This window comes from Herpailurus yagouaroundi, unplaced genomic scaffold (genome assembly GCF_014898765.1).
Source record: "Herpailurus yagouaroundi ecotype Mexico unplaced genomic scaffold, PumYag 184, whole genome shotgun sequence".
Taxonomy (NCBI): Eukaryota; Metazoa; Chordata; class Mammalia; order Carnivora; family Felidae; genus Herpailurus; species Herpailurus yagouaroundi.
In genome coordinates, this window is record NW_024412415.1 from 1,785,847 (window position 1) to 1,808,602 (window position 22,756).

The following is a 22,756-nucleotide window of genomic DNA, read 5'->3' on the forward strand; positions in this document are numbered from 1 at the left end:
AGCTTCCTTGGAGGAGCTTAGGGCTCTGAACAATACCGACCACATAACCCCTGTTCCCCAGGTTCTCTTAAGCAATAAAACTTGGTGACACTCGTAAAAGTGTCCAGCCTTCCTGGCTGCCCCTGCCTCTCCCCATCACCACCCTGCACTCAACACACACTAGCTGAAAAGTCTATTTCTTCCTACTTCTTGCTGCCTGAACATGAGTCCCCATGATCCACCTCCTACAGCCTCCTGTAGGAAGGCATGCTCAAGTTCAACTGATCTGCAACATCTTTTATGGGGGCCAACACCTTATCTTTCTCCAGAGCTCCCCGCTGTTCACTTACCTACACACGAGGCTCCCGACTTCTGTCCCAGTGTGCTGTAGATATGAGTTGCAATCTTTAATGTCCTTTTCCCTCACCTAGACTCCAAGTTTCTCAAACAAAGACTGTAAGTCACAGGAACAGACAGTGGGCCCAGCTACTCCTCTTTGCTGCTCCCTGGATATGTTTTTCCTGACACTCATTTAGCTGGCCCTACCTCGCTGGGGTGAGATGGCATGAGAGCACGTAGTTCATTATTCCTGATCTTGCGTTCTGTCACTCTGCACCTCTGGACACCTCTAGACTGAAACACCAGTGGGAAATGCAGCCAGGGACTGGAGGAGTAAGGCAAAAAGCAGCCTAATCCTGCGTCATCCCCGATTATCTGTAAAACTACTGGATTACTCCAGACAGAGTTTGACCTTTACTAACAGGTTAAAAGAAGATAATGCCTAACGGCGCCTAGGTGGCTCAGTCAGTTAAGCATACACTGCATCTGACTCTTGATTTCAGCTCAGGTCATGATCTCATGGCTCGTGAGATTGAGCCCCGCATTGGGCTCCATGCTGACAGCATGGATTCTCTCTCTCCCTCTCTCTCTGTCCTTTCCCAGCTTGTGCACATACTCTCTCTCTCTCAAAATAAATAAATATAAACTTAAAAACAAAGAGAACGCCTGACTCCTACCTATTTTACAAAGATCATATGTGTTAAATTAGTGTGCTTACTGTTTTTTTTTTAAAACCAATATGAAGGCAATAGTTCCTGGCATGTAGTAAGCAGTCAATAATTACTTATTGAATAAACAAAACTGGAAATGAGTTAGAGGACATTTTGATAGAATTCATGGTTCAGGGGAAGTACTGATCACTGACTCCTAGACAGGCCAACACGTGGACAGCCTGCTCTCAAGCCACAGAGGGCACGATTTCCAGCTCACCTACGTACCTTCCTTACACTGGCATCCTGACATCTACGTGGGCATGCTTCACTCTTGGCTTAGCAGCTGACTAAATGGTCTCCTTGACTTTAAAGATGCTTCTATAACCCATTTCACGGAAAAAGACAATATTTAACCAGTCACAAGGACAAGAAATGGAACAGAGCGTGGCTGAGTATGAAGAAGTTGTGCTTTACCAGGATTTCTGGAAAGCATCCATCCTCACTATAGTCACATGACCCTGACTCCTAAGGTCAATACTGAGGGGGGGGGCAGAGCACTCCCTAAGACCAGAGGGAAGCCCATTCCTCCAAAGATGAACAACTTTTGGTGGCAGTTTTCCCAGGCCAAGCTTAGGAGAAGGACATAAGGAACAGAGAACATAGGATATGACCATAGACATGACCCATCTTCCAAAACTGAAGTCATGTACACCTGGAGACACAGGTGGCAGGATGAAAGAAGCTGCTACCGTGAGAATGATGCCTTATTTGTGTAACCCTTTATATCGTCCAAAACACTCTTCTATATATCATTTATCTTGACTGCCGCACCAACCCTGTAAGATGGACAGGATCGCCTATCTCCATGGTCAGACTGGGAAAATCAGCTTTACAGTTTAAAGGGACTTGCTCAGTGCCACACAGGTCCGAGCCAGGACCCAGCCCGGGTTTCCTGCCTCAGTGCTCTTCCTGCTCTGCTGCACGTGACCACCTTCCCCGTGATCCACACCATGTGCCCTTCTGCTACTGCAACCACGTGGTCAAAAATGCACGCTTACTTTTAACTGCGGTGCCAGACTGGGGTACACTAAACCCTTCCAGCCTGCTTCAATAGCTTTCTTTATGAACCGTGGTGTCCAAGGTATTTGCACCAATTTGTTCCAAGAGGGCAGTTTGTCAGAAAATCTGCTTCCTGAAGCTTCACGTCCCTGAAGCGCCATCTGCCTAAATCCGCATGTGGTTTACCACGACTCCCGGCATCATTATAGCTTCTCAGCTAAATATCACAGGATTATACAAGTCTACAGGGATAGAAGACAGCTGGCTGGACAGATACACTCAAACCTAACACAGCTGGCCTTGCCAACCAACTCGTAAAGCTCAGGCTGTGTGATGATTGTGGGCAACTTGAAACTTTTCTTCACTGCTATAAAGGTTATATCAAATGAGACAGAGTGTACAGGAAAATATTTTTGCGAACCATAAAATATTAGCTCCCGCCACCCCATTTCCCACATGTGCTTGATCCACTTTGTCAATTATCTCTGGAGAACTGTTCCCGGTGGCCTCCCTGGAGGCTCTTGCTGTTTCACACTTTTTCCAGACGGCGTGTCTCAGGTGATGTGACACGAGGTCCTAGCTTGAACCTAGCCCGGGTTTTGGAGAGAACAGCATGTGTAGGGGCACACCTGCCAGAAGCTGATTTGTACGAGGCCCTGACAGACCTGCTGAGGAACAGCTCAGACTGAAGAAAAGAGGAGTCTGGCCTGCCGATGCCAGGACCGGAATAAATCATGCCTTTGTGGTTAATGGGAAGGGAGGGATTCTTAGCCCCCATGTTGTCTCATGCTTATATCTCTCTCTTGGCCCAAACTCTCATGTGAATCCTACGAAAAGCATAGAGCAGGGGGATGTGGGGAGGGTTGTTGGGAACACTGAGGAACAAAATGGAAAGCTGTTTTCTTGAAAACTCTCTAGGTTTAGGGGCATGAGGTACACTGAGGGATCTCCCCCTGCCGTTCCCACCCAACACATTCCTACAGGACTCCCTGAGGCTGCAACGGCTCAGTGGCTGGAGGCTGAAGGACATGGTGGTGCCCAGCTGAAGGAGACAAGAAGAGGAAAAAGGGGGAAATGGGTAACTGCCCCCATGACAGCAGACTGATTGGTTATATTCATAATCATGCATGGGGTATGCTCTGGGCTCTCAAGAAATATTTAAGCCAGTTTGTGGGGAGCTGGGGTCCTCAGTGAGTAGGTATGAGAAAAGCCAGTGAGTTTAGGATTATTAGGGTGGCTCCAAATGTGCTTACAGGTTGTATTACAGGCTAGATGATCTTGACTGAAATAATACTAGTTTCACTTGCTGGAGTCTCGGAGGTCAATGTTGTTTCAAAGGAGCAAATACAGCAAGATGATTTTAACAAATACTCCGTAGGCATCTATTATGTGCCAGGCCCTGTCTGGACACTGCAGATACAAAAAGCAGACAGCCATGATGTCTTCTCCTGCAGATTTTACAGTCTGGGGAGGAAGGCAAGAAACGCCTCATCGCAAATGCCGATTCACAGTGAGTCTATAAGTAGCAAATTCAGAGAAAGATCCACAGGGAGCCCACAAGCAAGGATCATCCTTAAAGATAAACTAATTTCACAATTTGGTCTAAGATCAACCCTGTCCGCATCTACACCTTTAATCAACTAGCCTCACGAAATGTACACCGTGCTGGACAGAGCGGAACAGAACCCAAGAGTTGAGCTCACGCTGTGAACCCACATGCAATACTAGCAGCATCCCCAGATAAGTCACTTCTCTTAGCTTCTCTCCCCATGTCTATAAAACATGGCAAGGTATACGTGCCCTCCTTGCCCATCTCAAGGAAGTGATTGTGAGGGGTAAACACAAGACTACACATGAAGGTAACTTGAGATCCTGAATCTAATAGAGGTATCCAAAAGTTAATATTGTTTTTATGTGGATTATAATCATTTTCCTTAGAAAACAGCAGCTTGATGGCAACTGTGTTACTGTGTTACTCTCTACTCTGGTGTGATGGTTAATTTAATGTGTCGGCCTAGCTAGGCTATAGTGCCTAGTTCTGCATGGTCAAACACCAAGATAGATGTTAGATGGATGTTGCTATGAAGGTGTTTCCTAGATATGGTTGACACTGAAATAGGAGACTTTGAGTACAGCAGACCATCTGCCATAATGTGGAGGGACATCATCCAATCAGTCAAGGCCCTTAAGAGAAAAGACTGAGGTCCCCTGAAGAGGAGTGAATTCTGCCTTCAGATGCCTTCAGACTCAGGAGGAATCAAGATGGTGGAATAGCATGGAAGTTTTTTGTGTGTCTCGCTTCCATGAAATACAGCCAGACCAACACTAAACCATCCTGCACACCTAGAAAACCGATTGGAGGATTAACACAACAACATGCACAACTTGAACCACAGAATTCAGCAGGTACGTGGCGCAGAGAGGTGAACATGGGGAGACAGAAGCCGGCGGCAGGCAGGGAGCTGCTTTTGCAGGCAGAGAGAACGGAGACTAGGTGGGGGATGGAGAATACGCGAAAAGCACCTCTCCCCAAAAGCAGCTGGAGAAAAAGTGGAAAATTGGAAACAGCTGCAGGGACTAAACTAAAAAGGGAGAAAGGAGAAAGGAGAGGGTTTAAATTCCATTAAGACTGTAAATAAGCGGAGCTCAAAGTCTGCAACTCCGCAGCTCGATACCTGGTGGTGCTCTGGTGGGAAGGGCGAATCCCCAGGAATAGAGTGCGGTCCAGGAGGTTCTCGCAAGCCACACGGGGAAAAGCGGTTCCACTGCTGGAAGGACATTTGGTGGAGGCTGTTGAAGCCACCTGGTCCCAGCAGACCCCGGAAAACGGCCACATTCGCTGGTGCTGGAACAAGGTCGTTAAGGGTGAAGCCTGGTGCCAGATGTGTGTTGTGATTTTCCATAATCCCTGAAAAGCTGCTGCTACACCATCTCACGAGCTTTTTCCGGGGCGGGCTGGCACCTGGCTGCAGTCTCGGGGCACCGGCAGCAGCAGGGTCCAGCAAGCATTCCTGGGTGCAGCCGACATTTGGACATTGCTCGGTGAGACCCTCCTGCAGAGGGGCAGAACGGGTCAAAGCTGCAGTCCTTCAGAAGTAAGGGGCCGGAGAAAACAGCCACATCTGAGACAAAACTCGGGAGAGAGATACTGCCTAGGGTCCGGTCATGGACAGTGAAGAAGCGGGGAGTGGATGCAAGCTGAAGACAGAGGACGGGTGCACGATTGCTGATCAGGGAGAACAGAGTTCTGGTACTAGAGACTGGGTAGCTGGGTGACGCCATTTTCACCACTCCCGCGCATGCGCATATGCACGTACAAGTGCCAAAACAATCCACCCTGGTAGGCTAGCAGCGCCATCTAGTGGAGAACAGAGCCGTTACACTGAGCCCCGCCCAACTGGGCCAACCTTGCTCTTCAAGAACACAGGTCTCACCACCTACTTACTCTATGGACTATAAAGTGCTTCATAGTCTGACTTCTAGGGGAAAACTAAGTAATTTCAGTCCTATTGGAATCTGTTAGCAGATCCATCTATTCAATTTTTTTCCCTCTTTTTCGCTTTTCTTTTTCTTGAATACAGAAAAAGAAAAAATTCATTTTTATTTTCAATATTTAAACTTTTTTTTACTGTATTTTTTACTTTTGTGTAAATTTTTTCAAATCCTATCTTACTTCCATCATTTTATTTTAGTCTATTTATTTCAGTGTATTCACCTTTTCAAATTTTCAAACAATTTCCTTTTTTCCTTTTTCTTTTTTCTCTTTTTAATTTTTCTTTTTCTTGAATGCAGAAAGAGAAAAAGTTCATTTTTACTTTAAATTTCTATTAAAATATTTTTCTTTAATTTTTTTACTATATTTTTGCAAATTTTTTCAATTCTATTTTACTTCTCTCATTTTATTTTAGACTATGACAGTGTATTCACTTTTTCAAATTTTCAAACGATTTCCCTTTTATTTTTTCTCTTTTTCGTTTCTTTTCTTGTTCTTGAATACAGAAAGAGAAAAAATTCATTGTTATTTTTAATTTTTATTAAAAATATTTTTAATTTTTTTCTACTATATTCTTTACTTTTGTGTAAATTTTTTCAAATTCTATTTTATTCCCATCATCTCATTTTAGTCTACTTCAGTGTATTCATTTTTTCAAATTCTGAAATGATTTCCTTCCCCCCGCCTTTTTTTTCCTTCTAATCTGTCAAACCACTTTCAACACCCAGACCAAACACACACCTAGGATCTAGCATCATTTATTAGATTTTGTGTGTGTGTTTACTTTTTAATTTTAATATTTTTTAAATTTTAATATTTTTTTAATTTTAATTTTTCTACCTCACTAATTCCTTTTCTCCCTTCAAAATGACAAAACGAAGGAATTCACCCCAAAAGAAAGAGCACGAAGAAACGACAGCCAGGGATTTAACCAACACAGATACAAGCAAGATGTCTGAACCAGAATTTAGAATCGCGATAATAAGAATGCTAGCTGGAGTAGAAAATAGATTAGAATCTCTTTCTGCAGAGATAAAAGAAGTAAAAAATAGAATGAAATGAAAAATGCTATAACTGAGCTGCAATCATGGATGGATGCCATGGCGGCAAGGATGGATGGGGCAGAACAGAGAGAACCAGCGATATAGAGGACAAACTTACAGAGACTAATGAATGAAGCAGAAAAAAACAGGGAGATGAAGGCAAAAGAGCACGATTTAAGAATTAGAGAAATCAGTGACTCATTAAAAAGGAACAACATCAGAATCACAGGGGTCCCAGAAGAGGAAGAGAGAGAAATAGGGGTAGAAGGGTTATGTGAGCATATCATAGCAGAAAACATACCTAACCTGGGGAAAGACACAGACATCAAAATCTAGGAAGCACAGAGGACCCACATTAGATTCAACAAACACCGACCATCAACAAGGCATATCAGAGTCAAATTCACAAAATACTCAGGCAAGGAGAGAATCATGAAAGCAGCAAGGGGAAAAAAGTCCCTAACCTACAAGGGAAGACAGATCAGGTTTGCAGCAGACCTATCCACAGAAACTTGGCAGGCCAGAAAGCAGCGGCAGAATATAGTCAATGTGCTGAATCAGAAAAATATGCAGCCACGAATTCTTTATCCAGCAAGGCTGTCATTCAAAACAGAAGGAGAGGTAAAAAGTTTCCCAAACAAAAATTAAAGGAGTTTGTGACCACTAAACCAGCCCTGCAAGAAATTTTAAGGGGGACTCTCTGAGGGGAGAAAAAATGAAAAAAAAAAAAAAACCTATCTATCTATCTATCTATCTACATATATAAATACCAAAAGCAACAAAGATTAGAAAGGACCAGAGAACACCACCAGAAACTCCAACTCTACAACATCATAATGGCAATAAATTCCTATCTTTCAGTACTCCCTCTAAACATCAATGGACTCAATGCTCCAATCAAAAGACACATGGTAACAGATTGGATAAGAAAACAAGATTCATCTATATGCTATTTACAAGACACCCACTTTAGACCTAAAGTCACCTTCAGATTGAAAATAAGGGGATGAAGAATCATCTATCATGCGAATGGTCAACAAAAGAAAGCCGGAGTAGCCACACTTATATCAGATAATCTAGACTTTAAAATAAAGACTGTATCAAGAGATGAAGAAGGGCATTATATCATAATCAAGAGGTCTATCCACCAAGTAGACCTAACAATTATAAACATTTATGTGCCAAATGTGAAAGCACCCAAATATATAAATCAATTAATCACAAACATAAACTCATCGATAGTAATACCATAATAGTAGGAGACTTCAACACCCCACTCACAGCAATCATTATTAATGATTATAATCGTAATTATAATGTTATGTTATATATAATTATATATCATATATTGTATATAATAGTATATTATAATATTATAATAAATTATTAATAGTTTAATTATTTGATAATCACTTAATCATTATGATTATTAAATAATTATTAATGGTTATTAATAATTATTAAAATCTTATAATTATGATGATATATTATATAAATATAAACATATTTTATAATTTATTTATAAATACACACACATATGCATACACAGACCATTTGTTCTGATTCTCTGGAAAACCCTGACGAATACTCTGACTTCTCCTGAATTCCATGAAAATATGTGGAGGCTCAGACTCATGCAGGTTCCAACCTGTGTGGAAGTGAGCACTTCATAGCAATTGTCCTGAAGACACGTGGTGCAGAAATTAGTAGTCGTTACACAGTAAACTGAATCTCAGTAACTGTGCTGGTTTTCCACGACCCCCTCTGCCATTATAAGATGGTCACATTTTACTTAAGGGGTGAGCCGAAGATGCCAACATGACTCAAAATTCACATAATTCAACAACAATCCTGACCAAGGATGATGACTATTTCTGCTTATCTGCTAAAATGCAACAAACACTGTTTGCAATTACTAAACCTACTACTTTGAAACTGTGACACTCGACAAACCATTACTTTGGGGGGGATTCACATCACTTCCCGTGTTGTGTATGCAGTGAGATCATACTAATTTTTTGTATTGCACTGATGCAAAGTCATATAAAATGCACACACAACATTCCCCAACATCCCATTAAGATTATTTCTAGTTGTCATCTTGGTTAATGCCTCACTGAAAACATTCATTATATTAATCAAAAAAGAAAGGAGACAAAGATGACAGTCTTTTTCATCTTGAATTATATTTTACAAGTTATATATGGGTTTCATAACATAAATACAAAAATGCTGTAACAGAATTAATAAATAACTAGTAGTTAGATGATATATCCATGCAAGATAACAGAAAATATATCTTGGACTTTGTCCTAGTTCCTGGCAGAGTGCTCCTGAAATCCTTGTAAATTCCTAAGTGATAAGAGTACTAGGAATTCTAGTATTTGGTCTTTGACTCTGGTTTCTGACACAGGGCTCTGGAACCCTTTGTAATTTCCTGGATGACCGGAGTGTATTTTGTTCTAATAAAGTGACTCTGGGTGGGCACCTGGGTGGCTCCCCGATGAGGACTGGTCACCAGAAAGATAAAGCCATGATCAGAAGCTTAAGATTTTCCGCCTCGCCCCCTAGTCTCTTGAGAGGGGTGAGGGCTGAAAACAGACTTAATGATTGATCATGCCTACAGAGTGAAGCCTCCATAAAATCCCAAAAGTACACGGTTCAGGGAACTTCCAGGTTGGTGAACACATCCACACTGGGAGGGTGTGCACCCCAACTCCATGGAGACAGAAGCTCCTTCACTAGGGACCCTCCCGGACTTTGCCCTATGCATCTCTTCATCTGGCCGTTCATCTATCTCCTCTATAATATCATTTAACAAACCAGTAAATGTAAGTGTTTCCCTGAGTTCCATGAGCTGCTCTAGCAAATCAATCTAACCTGAGGAGTGGGTGGCGGGAACCTCAGAATTATAGCCAGTGAGTCAGAAGCACAGGTGACTGACTGGACTTGAAGCTGGTATCTGGAGTGGGGGAGTCTTGTAGGACTGAGCCCTTAAGCTGGGGGAGCTGCCACTCTCTCCAGGGAGGTCATGTCAGAATTTAGTTAAATTATAGGACACCCAACTAGTGTCACAGAATTGCCTGGTGTGGGATATCCCCCCCCCCCCACATCTGGGGTCAGAAGTGTTTTGTGTGTGGCCGTCTTGTGACAGTAAAGGGGAAACACAATAGGAAAAGTGAGGTTCTTTCTTTTTTTTTTAAAGTTTATTTATTTTGAGAGAGAGAATGCGTGCGTGCGTGAGAGCAGAGGGGCAGAGACAGGGAGAAAAAGACTCCCAAGCAGGCTCCACATAGTCAGAGCAGAGCCTGCCCTGAGGCTCGAACTTATAAACCATGAGACCATGACCTGAGCTGAAATCAAGAGTCAGATACTAAACGGACTGAGCCACCCAGGGGCCCCAAAATGAGTTTTTCGAGTTCACAAAAAGTTGAAGGTATCTGATACTTTAAAATACCAAAAAACATACAGGCAAGGTGTATGAGATACATAAGATGACAAATAGAGATTTGGGAGGCTGACTGCACTTCCTGTGTTCTTATTTTAATTCTGAGCAGGTGGCTCGAAATGGTAGGGTGTCTACAACAAATACTGAGGCCTAAACCTCCAAACTTCACTGCACCCCGATGCCCCTCTGCCTCGTCCCTTTCTGCCCACGGAGGAAGGACCAGACCCAGGCCACCTGTGCTCCAGTTCTCATCCCCTCCCACACCCTCAGGAACTTGCACCACTCAAGTTATCTGCTGTTCATCCCACATCTTCAAGGCTACCTCTCCACTGGTTCTAGCCAATTCGCACTTCAACAAGTTCAGATCTCTCCCATCCAAAACCAAGAACCTAAACAAGAACCTTCTTCAGCTCTCTGGCATCCATCCCCCATGCCTTCCATAAGGCTTAGTCAGTCTTCTCCCCCTTACCTGGCCTCTTGGGAAGAGGGTTTTACATGGTCCCTTCCCTGTGTCCTGCCCCGTGGTTTCTGCCCAAGTGCCCCAGTGACTCTGGTGTTGCTCTACCCAGTGAACGCTTTATACCTGATGGCCCTTATTTCATATGACTTCTCTGCAGATTTTTTACCATGGCAATCACTGCCAGTTCCTGAAACACTTTCTTTCCTTGTTTTCTATACACGTCATCATTCTGATGCCTTGTGGCCAATCTTTCTCTGTTTTCCTTGTAGACTCTTCTACCTGGCCCTCATAGACTGAGTCTTACAGGCCTTTTTCTTAGGTGCTCCGCTCTTCCTCCTTGACATTCACCCAGGGTACCCTCACCTGTTCCTACAGCATCAGCCGCCAATGCCATGGGGAGGACTCTGAAATCTCTCCCCTCACCCCAGCATCTTTCCTGTGTCATATACATCTAAGTGCCTCCTGGACACCTGCACCTGGATGTCGCAGGGCAACTTAAACACAACAGAAAAATAAGTCATTATTTTCAACTCCCTATCCTGCCTCCACCTCCCCCCAAAAAACTCCCAACCTCCCACTACTCCTTTTGAATTTCTTATCATTATCCATGCAATTGACCAAGATGGAAAACTGGAATTCATCCAGGGACTTTTTTTTTAAGGATTTGAGTTCAGGGTGGGCTGAATGGAACCCCAAAGGACATGGGCCAAACTGGAGGCCCTGGCCTTCTCAAAGATCCAACCCGTTGCTTTCACTGGCTTCCCCAGGATGGGGCCAGCCTAGAAAGATTTTAGTCAGGATACATGGGTCAAGAGTCAGCCCCATCCTTTCCTCCAACTGCAGAGAGGCTAGCCAGAAATAAGTGAGGCCCCTCTGCCGTTCAGTGTTTAAGTCTCTCTCCCATCCAACCGTCAAATGGGAAGCAACTGCTGCCTCCCTATGGCAAAATGGAGGCACTGCAGTTATTTACAGAGTCCAAAGTCTGGCTAATAATGCTCCTTAGGATGTGCCCCTTCAAATAGGCTTTACCTTACAAAGGACTCTTTCTCCTCTTGATATTTATTAGGAAAACAATCTTGGTTCTCTTTGTTTTGAAATGGAAATATTGAGGTCCAAAAGTCAGTGTTGTAAAAAAGAATTTTGGTATTTTTATGTTTGGTAATATAGCTTTAAAATTATTTGAGGAGTGCCTGGGTGGCTCAGTTGGTTCAGTGTCCCACTCTTGATTTTGGCTCAGGTTATGATCTCATGGTTCGTGGGATCGAGCCCTGCATCAGGAGTGCCCTACTTGAGAAGCTCTCTCTCTCTCTCTCTCTCTGCCCCACCCCACCATGCATGCACATGCATGCTTGTTCTCTCCAAGCAAATAAACTTTAAAATTATTTGAAACCATTAAATGCCAGTGTTTATACATTTCTCTCCAGTGGTTTGTTATCTGGTGTTATCACAAAGCTAGGTATTTGGTGGCCTAGAATTGTGGGGAAAATAAACAGGAGGCACTCAGGAGACCCACTTTTACCAGAGGCTATTAATATTCTAAAAACTAAAGCACATTTTCTGACTGAATTCATCCAAGGCCAACATTACTGTCAGCTGGTAAAGCAGCTCCTGACTTCCAAGAGTCTCTACCCCATGGCAAATGGCTCCTCTGAATCACCTTGCTGGCTGGTGGCTTCTCTTGTTTCTGGGGACAATATGACAACAGGAGCCATTCAGGTATGTCACAGGGACCAGTAAACAACTTTGGGCTTGGGGGAAGATGGCCGCTGCTGAAATACAAGGGGGCTTTTCTAACCAGACGAGTAATCAAGAATAATATCAGGGGAAAGCCATTAAAGAATGAAAGTGTGTTGCTAATAATCCAAATGAGAGGAGTCAGGTTGCAATGCAGTTACTAACAGCATCCACTCACTGCAGGTGAGCAAGTGGGCTCAAAGCCTTACTTTATAGATGAGAAAACTAAGACTCAGGAAGGTTGCCAAGGTCACATACAGCTGTGAACAGTATGGCCAAGACTCCGCCTCGGTTCTACTGGCCATCAAAGTGAACATTCTGTCCTCTATAAAACAAGTTGGTCCTTATCTTTACTCTGTGTTTTCATTTTGCTTTGGGCTAAGAATGTGTACTTTGAAAGATGCTCCTTACCAAGTCATGTTTAAGGTGCCTCTGGAGAAATAAAACCCCCCAATGCTCTCAGATGTTTTTGGCAAATGCTTCCTCCCTAGTGACCACTTAACAACTGGCAATTTAACCAGGAAGCTGGTAACCAAGTTTCAGGATTCCTCGGATACACTGCGAGTATGGCTGGCCCCCTGCTGGTTCAGTTCTGGAACTGCAAAAGGTCCTTCCAGTTTCTCAACAGGCAGTAGAAAGGACACCCACCTTGTACCTGTACTGTGCTTATCAGTCACAATCAAAGTAAACCAGACTTTTTGCTGAGCATGTATCACCAAGCTCTGGGCAAAAAATTCTAGGCAGATTTTCTAAAAACACAGAATATAAATGAAATATCCTCCTTGAACTGAAAGGAGAAAAGTCTTAATAGATCCAGATGTCAAACAGTATGAACTTACCTGTTGCCACTAGATATATTTATTTTCGCCTGATATTATATAGTCATTCTTCAAATATTTACTATATGCCTGCTATGCATCCTGGTATAAAGTAGTAAATAAAACAGTCTCATGGAGCTTACATTGCAGTGGGGAGACAGATAATACACAAGGAAACAAACATTTAAATATAAATTACAAAAGATGCTATGGAGGTTTAAAAAAACAAAAGTACACTGATGGAGAATGTTAGCTACACAGACAGAGTGGTCAGGGCAGCCCTCTCTGAGTAGGCGACTTTGAAAATGAGATGGAAGAGGAAGGTACACCAGGCAGAGCGGGAAGAACAGGGAGTGGGAAGCTGGAGGTGGGAAATGCACTGGTGTGATCAAGGGATTGAAGGGACGGGTGGCAGAGCAAGGTTGGGGAGGAGGGTGTGCAGGAGCTGTAGGTCCTTGCAGGGCATGGCTAGAAGTGTTATCTATTTTTGTTTCTATTTTTGGAGAGAGAGAGAGAGAGAGAGAGAGCGCACAAGCAAGGGAGGGGCTGATAGAGAGAGAGGGGGAGAATCCCCCAGCAGGTTCCACACTCAGTGTGGAGCCCAGTGTGGAGCTCAAACCCACAAGCAATGAGATCACGACCTGAACCAAGATCAAGAGTTAGATGCTTAACCGACTGAGCCACCCAGGTGCCTGTAGAAGTGTTAGTTTTAATCAAGGTGCAACGGGAAACCACTGATTGGATTCTAACCAAGAAGAGTGATAGTGATGGGATTTAAATTTTATTTAAAAATTTTTTTAATGTTTATTTATTTTTGAGAGAGAGAGAGACACACACACACACATAGCGCAAGCAGGGGAGGGGCAGCGAGAGAGGGAGACACGGAATCCAAAGCACAGAGCCTGACACGGGGCTCAAATCCACAAACCACGAGATCATAACCTGAGCCGAAGTCAGACACTCAACCGACTGAGCCACCCAGGCACCCCTAAACTTTTATTCTTAAAGTTTAACTCTGCCTTTCCTGTGGGGAACAACTTGAAAGAAATGAAAAGTAGAAGGAACACAGTTACTAACAGACAATTTCATAAATCCATGCCAGACACAATGGTATCCTGAAGCAGCTTGTTTGGAGTAGAGCCAGAGAAAAGAGAGGACAGACAAATTACAGATGTATTTAAAAAAAAATTTTTTTTTCAACGTTTATTTATTTTTGGGACAGAGAGAGACAGAGCATGAACGGGGGAGGGGCAGAGAGAGAGGGAGACACAGAATCGGAAACAGGCTCCAGGCTCCGAGCCATCAGCCCAGAGCCTGACGCCGGGCTCGAACTCAAGGACCGCGAGATCGTGATCTGGCTGAAGTCGGACGCTCAACCGACTGCGCCACCCAGGCGCCCCTACAGATGTATTTTAGAAACAGACATGAATAAATTGCTTATAATTTGGGTATGACATGTAAAGGAGAATACTGAAGATTACTCCAGGTTTTGGCCTGCCTGTATGGCTAAGTGGTAGCACTATTCATTTAGACAGAAAAGACTGACATAAACACGCTGAGGAAGCTGGTGGTAGAGAAATCAGGATTGACATGTGGTAATTTAGCAGTTCACATAAGCCTATACATATACAAGAAACAAGTTCGGGAAATAGCTTTTGGAGTCAAGAGAACAAATGCAATCATGTAGGCAGAGAATTGAGAAGAATAAAAGAAGTGGACCCAGCACTGAGCCCCGGAGAACTTAATAATTAAAGGTGGCATTAGAGCAGCAGGAGAAACCTGCCAAGGAACACTGGAAGAAAATGGTTAATGGGAAAGGGGAAGGAGGAAAGCCAAAAGCGTGCCATCTTGGCACAAAAACCAAGAAAATAAAAAGGTTAAGGTCAAATGTGCCGAATGCTGCCAAAGGTGACTAGGACAAAGGCAGAATGTAGGTAAATTTGGCAAGGGTGGTTGGCCTTGACGAGAACCATCCAAGGCATCTCAAAATGAACACATGCAAAACTGAACTTGAACTCTTCTAAAAAGCTCGGTTTGCTCCTCCTGGAGAAAACCGTTCTTTCCAGTTCCTCAGGCCAAAATCTTGGTGTCACCCGTGAGTCCTCTTTCTTTCAGTTCCTGCCTCCAACCCAGCAGCAAATCCTGTTGGCTCTGACTTTAAAATATACCCCCAATCTGACCATGTCTCACCACCTCCCTACCTATCATGCTAACACTTCTCTGCTCCAGGTGATTACAGCAGGCTCTCAACTTATCTCCCCTATTCCAGTCCTCCCTTCCTGCAGAAATATTTTCATACAGCAGCTGGAGTGATCCTTTTCAAGGATACATACTTAGAGGAAAAGCCAGAGACCCCGTGAAGTGATCTGTCTCCACGCACTGTGCCTCCCACCTCCCCTTGCTGCCATCGCCAAGCCTCATTCCTACCGTCCTCCTGAGTCTTGGGCTCCAGCCACACTAGCCTCCTTGCTCCCATCTGTGCAGCTCTTTCCCTGGAACATCTTCCCCCACATATCACACAGTTCACTCTCCAACTCTCAAGAGTTTTGCTTATCTTCCCAGGGAGTAATCCCCTCCCCCTATTTAAGTTATTTCTTCCTCCATCCCCCTCCTCTGCTTTATATTTTTATAGCACTTAGAGCCATTTGACTTATTATGTATTTTACTTATTTCTTTATTCAGGGACTATGTCTCTCCCGTCCTACCAATCTTTGAGGTTCATGTTTCTTTCCCCGGTACCTACAACAGTGCCTGGCATTCAAGAAATACTTGTTGACCTGGTAAATAAGTGGCAGGAACAGTGGACTACCATGGACTAGAAGAAATCAGGAAGTGGGGAAGTGCGATCGGTATGTGGTGAACAGTTGCTGGGAAAGGCAGCAAAAAAAAAAAAAAAAAAAAAAAGTACAATAATTACAAGGGATATGAGATCAAGGGAGGGAAAGTTTTTTAACAGAATATTTGACCACAGTGGCCCAATGGTAATTCATACTGATCCTATATCCTGTATCCCATAGAAAAAGCAAGTTTATAACCTTACTTTTGAGGACTAATATATATCTTCAATAATGAGATTAATCTGAGGATCATATGATCAATTAATCAGAGTAGACAAAATAAGAGAACGTCATCTTTGATGTGCCATTCATTAGACAATAAATATCTCTTCTTGCAAGGGACTGAGAGTCCAGTAATTGTCATCTAAAGTGATGATGATGATTCACTGAGAAGTGATTTCATAGTAGTGCAATTATGTGTGCTAACACTTTTTTCTGAACGGGAATATTACCTGCTTGCAGGCGAGTAAATTCAAATCCTACCCCCAAGCTAAATGGAAGCTTAGAGAAGTAATCTGCTCACTGTCGTATCACTACTAAATGATGGAGCTGGCACTGAAATTCAGATGTCTTTGCAAATAGCCTACATTAAACATATGTTAAAATTCATACCAGCATACATATATTACGTCTATCCTTTCTATAAAAAAAAAAACAAAATACTTTTCTAACTTAGTCTTTCATAATAGAATCCTACAATAAACGTTGGAAGGCATATACAAGATACTACACATATCTGTCAGAAGCCTGGGAATTAGCATGAGTAAATGAGCAGAGACGATTCAAATAAATGGATGAGTTGAAATGATGCTATACTCAGATAAACAAGGATTAGACCACCCAACAAATTAAGTGCTAAGGTTTAAGACTGGGAAAAGGCCAGGCTTATTTTGTTTCTTTTTTCCCCCAAAGCCTTTGGACTATTTTCTATTAGCTCTCATCCAAGCTGTAATAGGCAGAATGCTAAAATGACCCCCAAGATTGCCACCCTGGAGTCCTCACCCTGCATAATCCTCTGCTTCCAGCGTGGGTGAGACCTGTGAATATAATGAGATATCACTCCCTTGTTAAATGACAAAGGAGATGGGATGGCCACTCCCATAATTACACTATAATTAGGAGAATAAAGGGATATTTATTCTCACTCTGGCTTTGAAGAAGCAAGCTGCCATATTGTGCTAGGGCCATGTGGCTTACAACCTGGGGTGGCCTCTAAGAGCTGAGAGGGACCTTGGCTGACAGCCAGCAAGAAAGGACCTCAGTCCTACAGCAGCAAGAAACTGAACTCTGCTGACAACCTTAATGAGTTTGAAAGAGGACCCCAAGCTCCAGCCAACAAACACCTTGATGAGACTGAGCAGAGGGGCCCAGCAAACCCATGCTAGATTCCTGCCCAAAAGAAATTATGAGATAATGTATGAGCATTATGGCAAGGTGCTAAATTTGAGGTAATTTGTTATAGAGTAATAAAAAACTCAAATGCAAGCCAGTATTCATCCCTTACACAGACACTGTTAGAGGTGACCTAACATGGCCATGACCTCACATCACCACGGGTAATGACGGAAACAGAATTTTTCATTCTAAATTGTCCTAATCCATGCTCGCTCAAACCTCCATGCCTTTTCGCTCAGTGTTTCCTGATGAACTCCTAAAAGACTTCAAAACCCAAATCAAATGTTGCTTCTTTAAAGAAGCATTTTCTTTTTTTTTTCTTTTTTTAGTGTTTTTTGTTTATTTTTGAGAGACACAGAAAGAGAGCAAGCAGAGGAGGGGCAAAGAGAGAGGGAGACAGAATCCGAAGACAGGCTCCAGGCTCTGAGCTGTCAGCACAGAGTCCAACACAGGGCTCGAACCCACAAGCCACGAGATCGTGACCTGAGCCCAAGTCTGTCGCTTAACCGACTGAGCCACCCAGGCGCCCCCAGGAGCATTTTCTTATAGCCACCCCTATCTACTCCCAAGCAGAATAAATTACTCCTATTCTTTGCTTCCATGACAGCAGCTTGTCTGTACATCTACCAAAAAAGTTGCCATGGTGCACTGTAGTAACCTCTCTCCCTCTCCCAGCCCTAGCCTGAGCATCTTTTAGGGCACAGCTGCCCCCGCCCTGCACACTGGCTGCCTTGGAGTGGGTGCTAAATAACTGCATACTGAGCGAAGAAGATGAGGCTCTGGATAAACAGAAGCTTTTGATTGCCAGGGAGCTGCTGTTTCTCTTCCACACAGATGATCAGGCCTCAGGTAGTAATGGAAACTTGGAGAGCTTTCTCCATGACAACAGTTGGGTGACTAATCAAGCACTTGCTGCACTAGAAGGGCAGATATTTACGGTCTCAAGAAAGCTGGCCTGAAATGGATAGGTGGGCTAGAAATGACAGGTGCAGGTGGGGGGAAGGGTTTAGATTGATCCCAAAAGGAGTGTCAAGAAGCCCTGATTTGCTCTGATCCAAGCCCTATGCTAAGTTTGCATGCTTGCTAATTCAAATTATTGGTTAATCCATTTCTGAAATCCAATGCCAACCTAAACAGACAACAATCCCACAGAGTTAGTTTTACTTAGGGGCTGACAACTATGGGTAACAAGACAGATGTGAGAACCATTTCTTTTTTTAAATTTTTCTTTAATGTTTATTTATTTTTGAGAGAGAGACAGAGTGTGAGCAAGGGAAGGGCAGAGGAAGAGAGAGACACAAAATCTGAAGCAGGCTCCAGGCTCTGAGCTGTCAGCCCAGAGCCCAATGCGGGGCTCGAACTCACGAACCATGAGATCATGACCCTCAACCGACTGAGCCACCCAGGCGTCCCAGGAATCATTTCTCTATCAACCATGAAGTCAACCATATCCATTGTACTTACAGTTTTCCAGGACAGATAGCATTTTTAGGAAATCACAGACTTAGTCAAAATTATGCATAAACAAGCCATAGAGAATAGCATTTACTGGTTGTGTATTCTGACTAAACTCAGAGTTCACATTTTTCCTTAGGAACCCACGCACATGGGCAAATATTTGGAGTGCTCCCTTGTAGTTAAATTAGCCATGTTACTGCTTTATGACTACACCTCACAGGAGAAAGAGAACATTCAGAATCAGAATACAAAGCAAGGCGTGAACATAAAGGCACCTGCTTGTCACCAACTCCTAAGAACTAGATTCAGATTCTCTCTATAAATAAAGCATTAAATAACAAAGTACTGTTTTTTAATAAAAGTATTACAGTATTGCCAAAAATTGGAAAAAAAACATTCTAGGGGGAAGTGGTCTTGCCACACTAAAACAATCTGATTAACATTTGTTATAATTCACAATATCTCAGGGCACCTGGGTGGCTCAATCAGTTAAGCGTCCGACTCTTGATCTCCACTCTGGTCATGATCTCACAGTTAATGAGATCGAATCCCAAGACAGGCTCTGCACTGACAGTGTGCTCTCTCTCTCTCCCTCAAAATAAATAAACTTATAAATTTTTTTTTCCAAAAAAATGTTTGACATACACTCAATGTCAGCACCTCTTTCAGCTCCCTTTGGGTTTATATGACATCATCCCTAAGAATCAAGTCAGATCCTACAGGTCCAGCATTTTAAGGATCTTTTACAAACACTGGTTGGCAATGACTCAAAGAGGCAGCCAGGTGGGGACATAATTTCCTAAAGATCAGTATGGGAGAAGACAGATATGGGATCTGGGTTCTAATCTTTCTTTAGGAATAATGCCAGATGCTCCCTTATTCAGTCAAATGTTAATGTACCAGACTTTGTGCTAAGTGCTAAGGCTACAGCTGTGAACTTAGACAGATAAGGTCCCTGTTCTCTTGAAACTTATATTCTGATGTGGATGTATGTATGTATGTATGTATATATTGTGTAGAATAAGAAGAAATAGAAAATGGAGGCACCTGGGGGCACCTGGGTAGCTCAGTCGGTTGAGTGTCCGAGTTTGGCTCAGGTCATGATCTCACAGTTTGTGAGTTCAAGCCCCGCATCAGGCTCTGCGCTGGTGGTGAGGAGCCTGCTTGGAATTCCGTCTCTCCTTCTCTCTGTCCTCCCCTGCCTGTGCTCGCTCTCTCTCTCTCTCTCTCAAAATAAATAAATTAAAAAAAAATTTTTTTTAAATAAAAAAGAAGAAATGGAAAACAGAGGGAGGAAGTAAAGGTTCTTCAGCATGTATTAATTATTTTAAATGCTACTGGAAACTGGAAACAGTAAATACCTTCGATGCTCTGTGGGCCCACAAGATTCATGGCCTGGTGAGCTGGATACTCTACCCGTGGCCTGGCAATGCCCAACTGCTCCATAACACCATGGAGCAGCCTCTGGATATCCGTTTCTGAGACCCGGTCAGGGGTCCTTGGGCTATAAGCAGATGTGGGAGTCCATCCAAGTGTCAGCCAAAATAATAGGCCAGATAGCACGGTAGAAACCATCCGAGAAACCATTGTTAACCTGCAAAAAAAAAGACCAACATGTATCAAATGGCCACAGTCGGCATCTGTGATGATCAATGATGCAAGTGATTCAAGAACCACCCAATTGGGGCTGCGATGAAAAATACTTAGGGGGTTGCTTTGGCCTTAAGTGCCCAGTCTAGGCAGAGCATCTGCTCTGAAACAGTACTGAAGAAACAAAACAATCCAAGATAGCCAGTTCCCTGTGCACGCACATCCTTGGGAAGACTAGACAGGAATGGCCATTCTCACTATTTTTTTTATTCTTCTTGCAGTTCCCTCAAAGCCTTCATTACCCCCAACCCCAACACTCTCTCCTCTCTTAGTAAAACCAATCAAGCAACAAGAAGAACTTGCTTCGATTTTGAGACAGGGAGAGGGAGAGTGACATCTTGAGTCTTCCCAGTCTCGGGGGAAAAAGAGGCTCTGAGAAAGGAGTTAGGAAGATACAAATGGTAAAGGAGCACAGAAAGGTTAGGAGCGGTGGAAGGGAAGAGCTCAGCTCAGCAAAAATCCAATACATTTGAGACCCGAGGGGGATGAAAATACACACAGCTCAGGCCTGCCCTGCAGTCTGCTAGGGGAGAAGAGGCAAGCTTACTCAGCCACATACCAGCTGAGTGATCCTGGGCGAATGCCTCAGCTTCCTCTGCAAAACGGGCATGAGGAAAGCGTCTGTCTTACAGGATTGTTGGGAGCATCAAAAAAGTGCCAGGCACAGAGCCCCCTATACTGTGACTATAACGTTGGCAATATATGGCCTCAGGGCTCTAGAGGTTAGAACTTGAAGAAGTGGTGGTGATGAGAAGGAAGACAGAACAGGTGAAGTGGTGGTGATGAGAAGGAAGGCAGAACAGGTGAAGTGGTGGTGATGAGAAGGAAGACAGAACAGGTGAAGGGGAGGGAGAAAACTGATCTGGGGAGTCAACCTGTCCTAAATGTTGCCTTCGATGGAAGCAGAAGCCTGCAAACCAAGGGAACAAAGATTCACGCAGCTTCCCTCTGCAGCTGCTGCAGCTGAACCTGTTTAAGACGGACGCTGCAAGCAATGGCTCTGCAAACCCTCCTTTTTAACCATTCTTCTGGGGGGGGGGGGGGGCGTTGGAGGATTCATTTGCTTCCTTGAAACTGCAATATTCATAACCCCCATTTTCTGTCTCTGTAAAGGAAAGGCTTTTTCCAGCCACCCCTAGATATAAAACCTTGTTTCCCAAAGAGCTGAGACAGCAAAGCCTGCAATTCTGACGTAAAAGGCTGGAGGCAGACACCAACCTCTCCTGCCATCTCCATCTTCCTCTGGCCGGTGCGAATGCAGGATGTCTTTGTTTCATTTAACCCCCGGGCCAACACCGTCCTGATTTCATCAGCTACCCAATTTCCTCCCTTGGTACTCTTCCCCTCCAGTTTATACCCGAACCTCCTAATCCCCACCAGCCTTTGTCTGCCCTCAGACTCCACCTCAAGGATTTCAGCAGGACGCCCCCTCCCCTGCCAGTCCCGTAAAACCCGCGAGTCTCAGGTGGGCTTCAGGGGGTCGAGCAGGCATCAAAGCAGGACTCACCGAGGGGAAGCCGGAGGATTCTGCCGCGGTCTGGGCCTGGGTGAGGGTCGAGCCGGGAGCCTGGTGATGTGGCTTGCGCGTGCGTCACCTCCCTCCGCATCTTAGCTCCGCCCCCACCGCTCCTGCAGCAGGTGGAGGCGGCCACGCGCGGTCGCCCTTGATCGCCACCCAGACGCTGGTGCCTCCTGCCGTGAGCCACACAGGGTTCAACCCTCGCACTCCACATGCACGTGTCTTGGAGGCTCTTTATCTATCCCACCCTCTGTGGACGTAATTCCCCTCTTCTCAAGCAGTTTTCTAAACAGTGTGCCAGATGGCCACTTTTGTCCTTCGCCCCCAATACCACGTCTTTAATTTTGCCACTTCCCAGCTTTTTAATTTTTTTCTGTAAGTATTCTGGCTTGAAGACGAAGGGGGCAATACTGGTAAGAGACAAAAGATGAAGAGGTCCTAAGACCTTTTAATGATAGAGTACATCATAAGCGTGCTTTCAGGAGCCCTTTCACGGAACAGAAAACTGTATTTATTAGAAACTTCTGCTAAAAATGGTACACCAAAACCACATGAAAACCTGGGAATGTTAGTTCTGTTATTTCTAAACTTCCACACCGACTATCAAGATTTCTTAAGAAATTGAACTCCCTGCACATTGCAGAAATTTGTCCAGGTAGCCCTGGAATATTTTGTTAAAGACTTGTGGAGCAACCTTGAACATGTGAATTCAGTCCAAATTCAAAATTGAGATGTGAGACCATACAATAGAGTATGGCACATTTCGTTCAAAACTGGGGATGAGTAAAGAACCCTGGAGGCCAGAGAATAAGTACCCGGATGAGGGTAGCACCCAGATCTCTTTAGCTCTATGCAGCAAATCCATTATCAT

The 22,756-nt window shown here is 43.9% G+C and overlaps 1 protein-coding gene across 2 annotated transcripts in view; it reads right to left on the reverse strand.

The window, feature by feature from the left end:
- The window catches only part of SCG5 (secretogranin V), a 60,730-nt gene extending 38,727 nt beyond the window's left edge, over positions 1-22,003 (reverse strand). For both annotated transcript variants that reach the window (XM_040492219.1, XM_040492218.1), the window contains exons 1-2: positions 21,874-22,003; positions 20,078-20,310 (exon numbers count right to left, since the gene is read on the reverse strand). In XM_040492219.1, the coding sequence (XP_040348153.1) occupies positions 20,078-20,303 (226 nt within the window). In that variant the 5' untranslated portion in view covers positions 20,304-20,310; positions 21,874-22,003. The remainder of the gene's footprint in view (positions 1-20,077; positions 20,311-21,873) is intronic.
- Positions 22,004-22,756: the final 753 nt, after the last annotated feature.